The 16,136-nt window shown below is 35.2% G+C and overlaps 1 protein-coding gene across 9 annotated transcripts in view; it reads left to right on the top strand.

Annotated features, from left to right (window-relative positions):
- Window positions 1-16,136, top strand: part of PDLIM5 (PDZ and LIM domain 5) — a 208,762-nt gene that overhangs the window by 138,604 nt on the left and 54,022 nt on the right. The window contains exons 9-11 of one of the 9 annotated variants that reach the window (XM_032861474.1): window positions 7,659-7,775; window positions 9,765-9,911; window positions 10,649-10,780. The exons of the other annotated variants lie outside the window; for them this stretch is intronic. Coding sequence (XP_032717365.1) covers window positions 7,659-7,775; window positions 9,765-9,911; window positions 10,649-10,780 — 396 coding nt within the window. The remainder of the gene's footprint in view (window positions 1-7,658; window positions 7,776-9,764; window positions 9,912-10,648; window positions 10,781-16,136) is intronic. 9 annotated transcript variants of the gene reach the window in all.

The raw sequence follows: 16,136 nt of genomic DNA, 5'->3' as shown, positions 1-16,136 counted from the left end.
AATAAGGGGAGGGGAGGAATGAAGTCATTAGACACTGGTTAGGGAAAAGAAAACGTGAGCTGAATGATCTGAAGGAGTTCACCATGCACATATACAGAAGATAGGCTCTCTAGGCAGAGGGAACAGCAAGTGCAAAGGCCCTGAGATAGGATTCAGCCTGGTGTGTTTAAGGATCTGAAAGAAGTCCACTATTACTGGAGCATAGTAAATAAAGGAGAGAGTGATAAGAGATTGAAGTAGTCAGGAGCCAGATCATTTTTTGCCTTGTAAGTTGTGTTAAGGGATTTAGATTTTTAACCCAATTAATTGGAGAGCCCAGTATAGTATTTTAATCATGGGAGTAATATCTGATGTGTATTTTTAAAAGATCCAATCCTCTGAATACTATGTAAAATTGATTGTGAGGGAGAAAAAATGAACACAGGGAACTAATTATGTATATTCCCTTAGTTCAGGCAAGAGATGTTATGAAGTTAGTCCAAGGAGAAGGAAATTGGATGGGTTTGTATTTTAGAATTTGTATTTAGTTTGTATTTAGAAGAAGTGCGGACAATGGGTTTGCATTTTAGAGGAAGTACTGACAATGGAGGGGGCAGGGGTTGATGAATAATGAAATATAAGAACCAGTGAATTTGGTAAGAATTAATTGAGTTGGTAAGAGTCAGTGAAATTGGGAACGGTCAGTTCAGTAAAACTAATAGAGTCACGATGTAGCGGGGTGAGTGAATTACAAAAAAAGGAGGTACTGAACATTCAGATTTTAGAGGTATTTTTCTTACATATGAAAAGTAAAAGTTAAGAATTTTGGAGTGCATGGCTCAGATGTTCCAGGCCTAAGACATACTGCCTTGGAGGAATGATCACTGAAGTGAAAAAGTCAAAGAACTTAGCAGTCAGGTTATTCAGTGATTCAACATGACAACACTGAAGTCATCAAGAATGATTGTTGAAATGGGTAAAGAGGAAGACAGTGAGTCAGGGCCTGAGGCAAATAGTGGATGAGGTAGAAGCAAGAAAATAAGATGAGTAGCTAGTGAGTGGTATAATTGATGACATGAGCCTTGGAGGACTTGGGAATTTGGAGGATCTAAGATGACTGACGTTCGAAACAATATTGAGGAAGGCATTATCTCCAAGTTTATAAACATACCAGGTGGGAGAGAAAGGGAACCTCTTTTTGAAGGGACTGCACAGAACAATAGAGAGTACAGTGGAGTGACACAGGATTTGGGAGGGTTGAGAGGGATGGGAATTTGATCAGATTAGAAGATACATAAAACAGTAAAGTCGCAAGAATCCAGGAGATGATGGATGACCCGAGGGGTTTGCACTTCTGATTGTGGCAAGTAAATGGATGGAGGGAGAGAGTGTGATGGGATTGATCCTCATGGTCTGTTAGAGGAGAGAAAGTGGGCAGGAGAATGTAAGCTCCATGAGGGCAGGAAACTAAAGTGGGCAGTAGAATACATGAGGATGCCTGGCATGAAGTGGAATCCAGAGGTCATCGTCGAATGAACGAGTTGGATACAGTGATTAATGGGGGAGAGCTCAGGACGTGTGATCCAGAAGATTTAGCTAGAGAGTGTATGACCCCTAGCTTTTGTTCTGTAATGCTAGTGGGATACTCATTGAAGCATGAGGTGCTTTGGTGGCATTCTCAAGATACCTGGCTTCTCCAAGGACTCATGGTTTGTGGCTGTTGCATAGGCATTTGGACAGATTCACATATATTTTCAAACAGGTAACCGAAATAATATATCTTTTTATTCTGAATCTGAAATAATACCTTTATCATTTATAAATTCTTTTTGTAGTATTAGGATTACGTTAATACTACAGAATGGCAGGTTTCTGCCCCATTGGGGAAGCTGTTTCTAGCTAGTTGAAATCAATAAAAGGAGCAATCAAGAAGAAATTGATGATGCAGAGTGAGAGAGGCTATGGTTAGTGGTTAGTACCTTACGGCTACTGAGGGATGTAGGCTTTTATCGGGGGATTGTTCCAAGTAATTTTAAAGTTGGTGTTATCCCTTAAGATCTTTACATTATATTGGGGTTTTAGAATGTAGTATAATATATGCTCAATATTTACCTATCTTATCTTGAGATCCTATAGGAAAATTTCTCTAGGGGTGCATGGGTGGCTGAGTTGGTACCTGTCTGCCTTGGGCTGAGGTTATGATCTCTAGGTCCTGGGATTGAGCCCCGAGTTGGGCTCCCTGCTCAGTGGGGAGTCTGCTTCTATCTCTGCTCCTTCTACCCGGCTCATGCTCTCTCTCTCTCTGTCTCAAATAAATAAAAAAAAATAAAAATTTTCTGAAAAGATCAAGGAATACCATAGAGTTAACTGACCTAAAGAGTTCACATAATGTTAAGACAGGGCATTATTCAATAATAACCCATCAGGGAAAGCAACAGTAGAGAAATTATGTAAGAGTTAAAGCAGAATTTGAAAGTTGTGAATAAAATGGAATATATGTATATCAGTAAAGAGCAAACTCTTTCCCCAACACAAATAGTAAGTTCTATTTGATTCAGAGATCTCCCTTATTCTTTCCCTCTTTTCCTTGCTTCAGTAAAGTGGAAACCTCCAAGTCAGTCCTTTATCTTTGCTCTCACAAAAAAAGTAAATCTCATTTTGAGTGGTATTTTCATGTTTGATCATTTATTTCATAATCTTCTTTTTACATCTAACATTCAGTCCTTTCTGCTTCCCCATGTGTAAAAAGCAAGGAGGCCCCTACTTGCAGATTTTTAAGCTCTCTGTAAGGTGCCATCTGTAATGTAGAATTAGCAGGGTTAAATAATGTTTTTAGGCTGCTACAGAAACAAAGGCTATTGAAATCAATTAATTCATTTGGCCTGTGATTAAGAGTGCCAGAAATTTCCAGCTGAAGTTCAGTTGATTTAATTTTGCAGAAGGGAAATCCTAGTTACAAGTGAACACACTGACAGTTTTTATTGTCAGTAAGCCAGTGGAAGAGACTCCATTTTCCAGACAACTAGCCGTTTCCTTGGGTAAAATAAATAGCTTTGCTGTGCCAGTGAACCCTGAAAGTACGGAAATCAGGTGTGATCCTTGTATATTCCATTTTCTGCTGAGCAGTGTTATTGTATGAATGTTTGCTTGTGGAAGAGTGAAAATACAAAGGACAGTTGTCATTTTCCTCCTTTACCTGGTATAAAATACACATTTTAAGGTGTTGGATTTCTCCTCTCATTGCCATATGGGGATGTAATAAATCAGTCACTCTATTTGGTTATTTTGTGATATTTATAAAGAGAGTGAGGAGGCTTTGAAGTTTTTAGTTGGAAATTTGAAGTTTTTATGCTGCAAAAGAAAGTTTCTACATTCTTTTTCACATATTTTAAAGGTTAGCCTTTGTGACAAATTTATTCTTACATAGTTTACATATAACTCCAAAATGGATGAGCCAGATTAGCATTTTGAAATTGTCTTACTGATGGAGAACTTTAACTTTCCTATCCTGCAATCAGGAATAGCCAGTAAAATAGTGCTAAAAACAGGCACTGAAGACAGGAGAAGAGGAATGGTCAGCTGGGTCTTACACCAAGATTAAAATGAGGATTGCACTCAAAAAGATAAACTGTATGATTCCACCTGTATGTGGTATTAAAGAAGTTAAATTCATGGGACAGAAAGTAGTGGTCACCAGAGGGTAGGCAGTGGGGAAAAAGAGTTGTTGCTGAATGGATGTAGTTTAAGATTTGCAAGGTAAAAAAGTTCTGGAGGTCTGTTTGACCACAATGAGTATACTTAACACTACTGAACTATACACTTAAAAATGGTTAAGATGGTAAGTTTTATGTTGTCTTTTTTTTTTTTTTTTTTACTTTTCCTCTCATTTCATTATTATTATTTTTTTTAATTTAAAATTTTTTTAATTAACATATAATGTATTATTAGCCCCAGGGTACAGGTCTGTGAATAGCCAGGTTTACACACTTCACAGCACTCATCATAGCACATACCCTCCCCCAATGTCTATAACCCAACCACGTTATCCATACCCCCCTCACCCCTCACCCCGGCAACCCTCAGTTTGTTTTGTGAGGTTAAGAGTCTCTTTTGGTTTGTCTCCCTCCCAATCCCATCTTGTTTCATTTTTTCTTTTTCTACCCCTGGAACCCCCCACGTTGCCTCTTAACTTCCTCACATCAGGGAGATCATATGATAATTGTGTTTCTCTGATTGACTTATTTCGCTAAGCACAATACCCTCTAGTTCCATCCACATTATTGTTATATTGTCTTTTTTACCACAATAAAAAGAAAATGAGGAATGCAAATTGTCAATTGAATTTAGCCACAAAGAGATCATTAGTGACTTTTGCAAGAATAAGGTATTATCAGGGCTGGAGGATGAAGCCCACTTGAGCTGGTTGAAGACTGATAGTGTTTCTAGAGTAAAACTATTATTCCCTTTGGCTGTTAATGGGGATAGGAAAATAGAAGGGGAAGTGCGTTTTGTTGGTGGTAGTATGGTTTTTTGTTTTGTTTTGTTTTGTAATTTTTTTTTTGTAATTTTTTTTTTTTAAGAGAACCTATCCTACAGTATTTTTGAATGGGGACTCAAAGCATGCAGTGGAGAAGGAGAATAGAAAATGCAAAGGAGATAGGTCAGTTGAGGCACCTGAGAAAAAGGGAGGAGATGGAGTCCACAGCATAAGGATGTTGCTTTTTGACAGTTGTCATTCCTGGGGCATAGAAAAATAGTTCCATTCCCTGTTCTGTAGGATGGTGAATGTAAGATGAGCAGCATCATGCCTGTTTGCCCGGACAGATTGCTAGCATGGGTCCCCTTTGGAAAGCACGGAAAGACACAATTGCCGAGAAAGATAATGCACAATAGTTCTTTGTTCATTTTTCTGAGAAAAACAGGCCAAAAGGCTGCAAGCTCAGCTCTCCAGACATATCTGGGAAGGATAAAGTCTTCATACCTCTCTCTGGTAAGAAATGAAAACTCACTTAAGTAACAGACAAAGCAGAGAGTTTTGGCTGCTGTAGAGGTGCTATTAATTAGAGCGTCTTCCAATCCTAAAAGGAATAAATATTAGAGAATGACAGAATTAGAGCAGATATTGATGTGTGTTCCATATTAAATGAGGTAGTTTAAGATTTTCTTAGGTCTGGTATTTTTAGAGGTTGGTTAAGCAAAGGGATAGGTAATGAGTGTGTGTGAGACATGGGAAACCTGCCAAGTGCATTTGTTTGGAAACTTGGAAATCCGGCTTTAGAAGGTATTTCATGAGTTGTGTGAACTTTATTCTCAAGTGGCACTCATTTTTCCAATCAACATAGTGCATGGAGGTTTTGGAAGACTGAACTCCAGCTTACTCCCTTTTCTTACCTCTCCTCATTATATAGTAGTATGTAGACATTGATAATTCTTTATAACTATATTTTCTTTTTTCTAGAATATTGATAATTCTTTATGTTGTGAAGGACATTTTTAGAGGTATTTTTGGAAGTCTAGTAATTTCTTAGAGGTTGATCATATGCCCCTTCTTGGCTTAGGTAGTAATATAGTACCTGTTTAACCTGAACTGCTAGACAGTCTCCAGTCTCTAGAATGTACAGATATTTTCTAAGAAATATATGTATATTGTGAGTGATTTCTGTATTTGAAAACAATAAGTTTCATTCATGCTTTCATTCAACAAATATTTACTGTTTATTTTGTGGTTAAGTACTTTATTACACTTCATTTGTACCATTAAACATATGGTCTCTGACCTCGCAGAGCTTCTAATTTAGTGAGGGAGTCTGGAATTAAATCACCATACAAACTATACGATTACATTAATAACAAGTAAGTTCTGTGAAGAAAAGGTACAGGGTACTTTGAAAGCATGTGACATGGGCAGCCTAGGGTGATATGGGGAATTGGGTGGTCCTCCCTGAGGAGGTGACATTTAAACTGAGGGCAGAAGGACACTTAGGAATTAGCCCAGTGAAAGTATGGTAGAGAGGTAGGCATAAAAAGTGAGACTATGCAGAGGTCTTGAGATGGGAAGAAGCTTGGCCTGTTTCAGAAAGAGATGGAAAACCAGTTGGACTGCAGCAAGCCACAGGTAAAAAAGGAAAAGCTCTATAAGATAAAGCTGGAGAATAGGGAGCCCAGGACCACAGTTACCTCTAAAGCAGTCCTGCAAATCCAGCAGACAGGATCAGATTTGTATTGTCAAAAGTGAACTCTGGTAACTCTGTAGAAAGGTTTTCCTCTAGAGAGGGGTCAGTAAACTTTTTTGGTAAAGATCGTAAATATGTTTATGATAGTAAATATGTTAGGTTTTGTGAGCCATATGGGCTGTCACAACTACTGACCTCTGTGTGTAGTGTGTGAAAATAGCCATGGACATATGTAAATGAAGAAACCTGGCTGGGTTCCATTAAACTTTATTTAAAGTTTATTAAAACTTTGTGGCTGAAATTTGAATTTCATAGAATCTTCGTGTATTAAGAAATACTATTCTTTTCATTAAAAAAAAACAAAAACATTTAAAACCACTCTTAGTTCATCAGCCATACAAAACCAAGTGGTGGGCGAAATTGGCCTGATAGTCATGGTTTGCTGACCCCTGCTATAGGACTTACAGTTCTTATTCTTTTAACATTTTCAACTCTATCTCTTAAATAATACTTTAATTCTAACATGACATTTTTCTTAAGTGGTCTGTCCTTTTTTTTATTTTATTTTCCCAACACTCTGTGGTAAAGATGTGACCAGTGCTAAATAAAAAATGGGAATATAACCTTTCCTTTTCTGTTTTTTCATCTTAGTGTTAGATTTTCTTTTCTGAAAATCAGTATAACGTGACTGATATATTCTATTTTTTTTTAATCCATAGCTTTCTTTTTAAACAATGGGCAATTTTGTATTTCTAAATATTATGCTTGGTGCTTTCTTTTTTCAAACTTCACACTGAATTTTTCATCCTTTTTTTTTTTTAACTTAGTGATGGCTCTAAAATTTAATTCTGTCATTCGGAAGAAAAAATGGTACAGACATCGGAAAAACAAAGTAAAAAGTAAAGCAACACAGTTGTATGCAAACATTTGTCGTGGGACTGGATAAACTACTTTGTTTACATGGAGATAAACAACATCCATATTATTTCAGATCTACAAACACAGCATTCTGACTTGGAAGGAGGTTTTTAGTGCTTTCTTGCAGTGCACCATTCAGGCAGCTAGCTACCCCACAAGATGCTGGAAAGCATTATGTAGTGGAAATAGTACAGACAGGCCTGGTTCAAATTCCATCTGACTTACAAGGTATATAATATTGAACAACTGAATTAATTTCTTGGAGCCTAACTTCCCTGAAGCATGCAAAATACATAGTCTTTTGTATTGGGACTCTGTGTGTGAGAATTCCCATCCACCTTTCTTCCCTCACATGAAGGTAGCCATGTTAAAAAAAAATTGGTGGAGGGAAGAGCTTATATTTGGTGGTGGTGAAGGTGTTGGTTTGGGTTTTAACCTTACTGCAGATATGAAGTTAAAAAAACAACAACACAGAACTAGAGTATTGCCCAAAAGGAACCAGTGTGCACTTAAAAGGTGGTATAGATGATAAATGTATTTTTCATTAATATTTCCTTTGCCTTGTTTATTTTGCTTCTGAAAACTTAGGTTTGACAGTTCTCTGGAAGACCTACCTCAGAGTGGACCTCACCTACCTGCAACTCCTCAGGTTTTACACATTGGTAGCCAAGTAGCCACACTTTCTAAAGTAACTGCGTGTTCTAGGTAGAGTTTTTTCCCTTGTGGAATGTTGAAATTTTAATGATGGTGGTGAAATTAAATACTTAAACTCTTTGACTAAAAAGAAACAAGTGATCATAGATTACAGAACTGACATTATTAATATATAGACAAGAAACTTTGGCACTCAGCTGGGGAACACCGCTTTACACTGCTTTTATATCTGTCTTTTTTTGTTCAGATTCAAAATTCTAATATAGAGTCAGGAAATCTATGCCTTCTATTTATTCACTGTAAATGGGAAAGTCAACTTTCTTGAGTTTGTTTTAAGTCTACTTTACTGAGTTAGAGTATTTTCCTCTAAAAAAAGAGTGATAGAGATCATATGTTCCAAGTGCCTACACATATTCTAAAGGTATTCAGGTTACTTAGAAGATTTTACAGATCTCTGCTGATACTATACAATGTTATTATTTGTGATACAATACAAGGAAGGACATTCATTACAATTTCCTTTTAAAGAGAGAAAGACAATTTAACTGATTTATTTTTTAGCTGCATTTCTTTGAGCTGACTTTTTTTTATAAAGTTGTTTCTAGTTGTTACTTGCCATCACTTCCACCAAATAGTAGCCATTGCTTGAAAGATGCAAAGTAATTGAAGAATTCAAAGTTGAATCACTTGGTAACTTTTTCTTCCACATTGCTTGCCACTCATATTACCCTGCTCTGCCACTGATAGCATCTTTCTTTTCTCTTTCCAGACCCATTCTTTCTTTTCTACCCATTCACGACAGTTGCTAAAACATAGCCATACAGTTCAATTATAGGCTTGCAGAAAAACTATACTTAATTCTGTATAATTTTAAAAAATGGCTTACCACTGTTTCTTTAATATACTTTCTAATGGTTTATAAAGCTACAGCCAGTGGAACTAGGAATAATGAATTATATTCTTCTGAGAAGGGGAGAAAAGACTTATGTCCCTACGCACAGTTTCAGACGTCTGAGCTCTCATTAACCTGGGTTGAGTTTGGCACATAATTACTTTGTGCTGGAGGTGGTCACTGTCACAAATTGTGAAAAAAGTGGTCATAGAAGGATGAGGATGTTCATTAATGACTTGCATGCAGAAATGAGGAGGAAAGACTATATAGGTTTCATGCTGTGCATTTTAGACTTTCAACTTAATAAAAAAATTTCTCAATTTCAAGCTGATAACTAATGATGGAATGTTCATTTCTGTGCAGGTGTTTGACCTTTTCTAAAAGATAAAAGGAAAATATTTATTATTTTAAGTCATAAGGGTTCTGAGAATGAAATTTCATACCAGCATTGAGTCTTTACAGAGCTAACTGAAAGTGGAGGTGTAGAACATCAACAGAGAGGGTGATGTTTTAGTCTTACTCACTTTAACTACTGTTTATTTTACAAAGGTGCTTTCCTTTCCCAAGTTGGTTTATTCTCAGTATTTTTAAGTTACCGTTTGTTCCTTTTAGTATGTATTGCTGCTTCTGAATAGGCAGTCGGTTGTACCTGCTTCTCCTGAAAGCACAAGTCTCGTTAAAATGTCAGGCTCTGGGTATATATTATCCCTAAGGTAAAGCTCTTTATGTAGAGTCTTTTTAGAAAAATCGACATAACCCTCCTTTCTCTGAATACGGAAATTCAGACTTCATGTTTAGATTTATTTTCTACTTAGATGCTGACAAATCAGTCTTCACATGTGTGTTATATAATACTGATTTAACTTTAAATGGGATTAGAGACTGAAGTTAAATACATCCAAAAGCATTTATATCTCAAAAATCAGTTTTATGGAGCATTATATATCAGATTTTAATTTCTGAGAGAAATCATAGCAACAGTAAATAAATGACCTGCACTCTTATTACACTTCTGTATCATACCTTTTAATGTCTAAATATGAATATAAGATAGTTACTATCTTATCTTTATTATGCTCCGTTTTCTCACTGTTCTTTTTTGTTCCTCCCCTCTTTTTTTTTTTTTTTTTTCTTTCCCTATGTATCAGTTTAAGAAGCTCCACAAGAAATGTGGTGACAAGGTCTTTGGAAGGTTTTCGAAACTTTTCCCCCTTCTCTTCTCCTGCTAGATATAGTGCTGCAGTTCTTAGCAGTGCAGCTGCTACTGTGTCTGCTGCTCTTGCTGCAAAAACCAGGTAGAGCTGTATGTACAACGTGTGTCTTGTGTGATTCCAACACTTTTCACTGTCTTAAAAGTCCCCTTAAAGCATACATAACCATTTGAAACAGTCACAGCCCAATATGAGATCTTGGTTGTGTTGTGGACATTTTACCTGGGTTGTAGACATAGCTCTCAGTGTTTATTACTAGTTTTTCTTTAAATCTTCCTTTCATCTGTTTCCATGACTACCATTTATCTTTGATGCTTTTCAGTTGCATGGATTATTGCATGTTATGTGCTTATTGAATTTGGGCCTTTATAATTTTTAGTTTTTATTTCTGGAACAGAATCAACTATCAGTAGATATTTTAAGTTCTTATTGATATCCTCTTCTCTCACAAACTGATTGTATTTAAGGGTGTTCTCAAGTCTAACTACATCCCTCTGCCCGAAAAAAAGAATAATTTTTTATTTTTATGAGATTTTTAAAATATAATTTCCAGTAGTCTTTATAAAGTTTTATGCTTCCTATAAGATTGTCTTGGCTAGTTTTAGCGAAAATTTAGTCAATTCTATATTAATGAGTAAAGTAATAGAGTACTTGGACCTTCTTTTCCTCCTCTTTCTATGGTTTGTTCTTTCTGCCTGTCTGTAAAATATCTGTCTCTAGCTTTTTCTGGAAATGTTTCAAATCATAGACTGTCAAGACTACTTTCTGCTGTTGATTGTGTGATTTTTTTCAACTTAAAAATCTTTCTAAATGTTCACCAGGCTCTCCAGTCCTGATAAATATCACTCACTCCTGGATGCACTTTGCATCAGCCCTGTTTCTAAGCCTTTAGCTTTTTCGTACCTCCAGTCCTCGAGGAAGTCAACGGGCTCTATCCATGTTAAGAAAATAAGGTACTGTGGAGCAGGTATCTTAGTGGTGGTTTGCTCTAAAAGACACTGCTTTCTGTAACACCTAACCACTATATTAACCAGCCAGATGCGAAAGTCCTAGAGTGGATTTGTGTTCTGTTTTTAAACTAGCTGTAAATTCAGTACAATGCTAATGGACAAGCATGTTATTTTAAATGATCATTGACTCCCCTTTTAACCCCTTGTGACATGTTTTATTACCATACTTGATATTTAGTATGAAATTATGAGTAATTGAGCAAGTATTTAAATTACAGTATAACCGTTTCATTGCATGGATGGTAGCTATACTAGAATAGGGAAATGTTTAATAAGACATACCTTTATATCTTTTGAAAAAATGAAAAAGAATAATAAAATAATTCATTTTGATTGGTTACTACTTATTGTTCTTATATATGAGGGTTTTACTTGGACAGATAACTTAATTTTTACCGTATCTGGGAAATTCTGAAACACAAAATTAATTTTTCTCCTAAACTTAACAATTATGCCAAAAATTATTAGGTATATATAAAAAATAAAAATATCCCAAGTGTTCATGGAAGGTATAATCTTAATGAAATAACTGTTTAAAATCATCTCTGATGGAACATAAAATTAATGGTGGAGTGTACAACTATGGCTATAATTGGTAAAAGCCTGATATAACATAGACTGTCTACTGATTATGTGTTTGTATTCATTCACTGTCATGGAGGTTTTCAATATACTTAATTAAAATTCTGAGTAACTTATAAGGCAGATGTTTAAACAGGGAGAGAGAGATCATTGTACATTTTTCTCTAAGAAAAAAAGATACTCGACATTATTTTACATTTGTGGAATTGTGTTAATTGAGCAGAAATCTTTCAGCGTCCAGGCTAAGTCTATACAGAGACAGGTTACTGACCACACTTGGAATAAAAGATCCCTTTGAGGACCTAATGGAATGCTCACATCTCTCCAGAAAAGTACCTATTGCATTTTTTAAAAAACTAAATGGCCAGTGGTATGTTTTGATGGATATCAAATGGAGATGAGATAGGGAAAAATGGAGATAGGATGGAGAAAAATACCAGTTGTGTGAGAATACCCCATCTCCATTAGTGGCATGCTCATTAATCTCTTACCTTTATATTCTAGTAAGTTACTTTTCACTCACTGTTTAATAAAAAAAGAGCAACATTAAAATTCTTGCAAACCTTGCTTGAGTGGAGAATCTTAAAGTTTTTCATTTATTATTGGGAAACCAAGGACAATTTTATAACATTTTTGTACATAACTCTTACACACAGAGCAATCTGTCTTTAAGTAGAGATAAATTCCTCTGAAAGAAATGAGTCGAGTTTTGGGGTGCCTGGGTGACTCAGTGGGTTAAGCCTTTGCCTTTGGCTCAGGTCATGATCTCAGGGTGCTGGGATCGAACCGCATCAGGCTTTCTGCTCAGCAGGGAGCCTGCTTCCTCCTCTCTCTCTCTCTGCCTGCCTCTCTTCCTACTTGTGATCTCTATTTGTCAAATAAATAAATAAAATCTTTAAAAAAAGAAAAAAGAAATGAGTTGAGTTTTCCCTTCCAATCAAACATTTTGTTGTTTAAATAAACTTCTTGTGTAAAAAAAAAAAGTGTACATGTAGTTAGGGCCTGATTGATGCTCTCCATGGACCCGCTTATAGAACAGGTATTAGTAGCCATTATCATCACTTTTTATTAAGAGCAGTAGGCACAAACTAAATATATTTCGGTATTTGGGAAATGGAAATGATTTTTGACAAGGTAGTAAGCGAGTTGGCATTCTGGAAAGCAGGAACGCTGGGTTTCCTGAGGAAACCTTTTAAATTTTAAATATAGAAAAAATATATGAAGCATGATTTCAGAAATAAGATAGCAATTTAAGTAATCATGCCATGCTATATTAGTAAATTTGTCATTAATTCAAAATATTTTTGCTGTTCATGGTTATTAGAATATTTTATTCCCAAATATAAAATACTATAGCCAATGATGTCATTAATTCTTAAATCTTCAGTACATGATATCTGTTGCTTATGTATTTTCTTTAAATAGTAGCTAATGCTAGAAATTAGGCAAAAAGACGTTAGCTCTTTTAGAGACCTAGGCATTACATATTTAGATATATGGTTGTCTCCGTAAAACCAAATATTCTTCCATTCCTACATTAAATGTTTTAAGTAAATAGAGATTTACTTCTTCTGAGAATGTTGAACTCTGCTCATCAGTCCTGAATTTAAATATAAATGGAACAACTTTCTTGCTAATAATTTAGAATTTTATAAGGTCGTTATAACCTAATGCACACACTTTGTATCTAAAGAGTACGGTTTAAGATTTAGACATCTTAGTCCTTTTGGGAGAGAATATATAATATAAAGACTATACAAAGGATAAAATAAAATGTTCATATGTATAGGTAAAAATTGAAGTGTAAGAAGAGACTCTCCATTGTTTGGGAGAATACGAAACCTTTCAAAGTTCTGTGGACAGATTTTTCATTTTTTTTTCTCTCTGGCTTAGCATAGAGCCAAGTACTTTACTTGTATTACATGTATTATCTCATTGTGTTTCATTTAATCCTAACAATAACCTTAGAATAAAAGTAGTATTTTCATCTGATTTTACAGATGAAGAAATGTTATCAACTTCAAGTAACCTACCCAAAGTCACAGTAGAGTCCCCAGTCTCAGTTTATTAATGTAGTGCAGGAGACAAGATACATAAGGAAGTTATTGTTATTTTTTTTTAAACCCTGGCTATTACAAATTGAAATGTAACTGTATGTGATGTAGTTAATTTGTGTCATGAACTAAAGGAAGTAGTGTCTCTACTGGTAGATGATTGATTAAGTAAAATATATTAATTGTTTAGTATGGTACACAGTGCTTGATAGATACTATTTTTTACTACTACTGTTAACTGTAGATGGTATTTGGATATGTTCAGAGGGAGATGGGGGGAGGTGTCTTCTATTTAGAGCCTGGAAAAAATGGAGAATTGTGGACAGAGAAGAAGTGTGGCCAGCACATAATTTGTATCACGAAGTGGCAGGAGATAATGATTGGACAGGTAGACTGTAGCTGCATCTTAGAAGGCTTTGAATGTCATGCTGAAGTATAACTTATATCTTAGCCCTCTACCCTCAAATGGTTAAATCCAGTCTGTAGCCTTTCCTTCATTTGCTTGAATACCTTCTGGAATCAGGCCTGTCACCAAAGGTATTATTAGGAAACAGAATATTTCCTTTGGACAATTTTTCATATTAGGAAGTACCTCCTTTTATTGAACCAAATCTGTCTCACCATAGATTTGACACTACATTAGGCAAACAGAATGTAGCCATATAGAGTGAATCCACATGTCACGTATTTGAGGATTGCTCTAATGCTTCTCCTGAGTTTTTTTCAATGTTACCAGTTCCTTCAACCAAACTTGACTGGACTTGGCATTAATTTTCTATCATTCTAGTCATTTTCTTTTAAGTAAGTCTATCTGCCAGCTCTCCTGGAGATAAATTTTAACTTATTCAGGTTGTTAAACATTAAATGTTGATTAGGGCTTTGTTATTTCCAGGTTATATTTTTGTTTCATTTGTAACTTCTAGTGTTCCTTGGTCATAAATTTTCTTCTCAGAACTCTGAATATATGGGTTATTAGTTATTTTTTTCTAATCTACTGAGCCCTAGAATTAACCTTAGAATTAAAATGACCTGTACTTCTGTATTATTTTTAAAAAATCATGTATTTGTAGTATATAAGAATATTGAAAATAAGTTTTATTTTTGGAATATATTAATTATCCTTTTCATCTGTTTAGGCTCATATTCTGTGCCTTAGAGTATGCTAAGTATTTTGTACACAATTATCTTACTTAAGTCTCATGGAACTCTTATGAGCAAAGTATTATCCCCATTTAAAGTTTAGGTAAATGAGACTTAAGAGAGGTAAAATAATTAGTTCATCACAAAGCTTTTCAAAGTTACTCACAACCATTCTACTATAAAGCTTAAACTCTGTTTCCATTAATTTTATTTATTCTGTCATCTTTATTGATAATTGTGTTTAGCATTGCCATGAAGTAAGTAGTCTTTTACTTTTTATTTATAACAGTTACTAAAGTGCTTAAATTTTTCATTGTATGGTATGTTCTAACATCTCAAGTGGACTTTAGTTTTTCATGAAACTGATTAGAAATGATAAAAGAAGGTTATAGCTTTGTTACATTTGAATTTGAGAGAACAATAATAAGCAGTATTTCAAGAAAGTTAAAAAAGCTCTAGTATGATTTTTCAAAACTGTTTAGTTTCAGAAGTGCTCTAGGACCACCCACTCAGTAGAGGACTTATAGAACTGGGCATATAGTTGTACTAATGACTAAGATTTATTATAGTGTGAGAATACAAAGCAAAATCAGCAAGGGAGAGGGTACATGGATTAAGTCCAGAGGAATAGAGGCTCAAGTTTTCAAAAGTCCTTTCTCAACATAGGATATGTTGATTCCTACAACAGTGAGTTATGATAAAACATGCCAAGTGTTGTCTACCAGAGAAACTCATTAGATACAAAGTACTTAAGGTTTTTATTGGGGCTCCTTATATTGTCACGTGGTGCCTAGTTCATACCGTATGTCCCAACTCACAGAAGGAAAGTAGGTATTTAGCATAAACCACATTGTTTATTTAGCTTAGGTACAGTGAGCTACTCTTACATTTTAGAGAAAGTTTTATATGACTGTAGGGAACTGTTCACCAGCCAAGTTCTCAAATGCCCGTTAGAGGCCAACCTTGCAAGCAGGCCTTCCTAAGACTAGGCAACCTCAGGCCTCCTTTGTTAGGTATTTATCCCAGATTCAAGAGCATTGGAGAAATTTGGTATTCTTAGGACATGATTGAATTTGAAATCTCTTTTCGTTGAAATAATCTCAACCTAAATAGTACGACTAAGGGACATTTATTTTACTGGTCATTAATTAGTATTCTATCTTTAATGATCTACTCTTCCAGCTGTTATTTTCAGTTATTGAAGGACTTGAGTTTCTGTGCATTGAGTTATTTAAGCAAGCAGTACCTTGATTTCTGTTCAGAAGTTAGTAGGATGTATTCTTCTTATTGTTGTTATAATAATTATTGTTATACTTCACCTGAGAGAAACTTCTATAATATATCATTTCAAAGTACACATTTATAATTTGAGCTACCTAAGATTATTTTTTTGAAATGACAACGTATAATTATAAGTAACAAGTGACTGGGTAATAAAAAGATCTTCTAAATCAAACTGGAACCAGCACAGATAAGGCTTCCTGTTAAGCAAGTAGAGTAACTCTGACTGAGTGAGGACAATG

The sequence above is a fragment of the Lontra canadensis genome, unplaced genomic scaffold (assembly GCF_010015895.1).
Source record: "Lontra canadensis isolate GAN:19392208 unplaced genomic scaffold, GSC_riverotter_1.0 scaffold1, whole genome shotgun sequence".
NCBI classification, from domain to species: Eukaryota; Metazoa; Chordata; class Mammalia; order Carnivora; family Mustelidae; genus Lontra; species Lontra canadensis.
The sequence above is the reverse complement of the archived record's forward strand: the minus strand, read 5'-3'. Positions and strand labels throughout refer to the sequence as shown.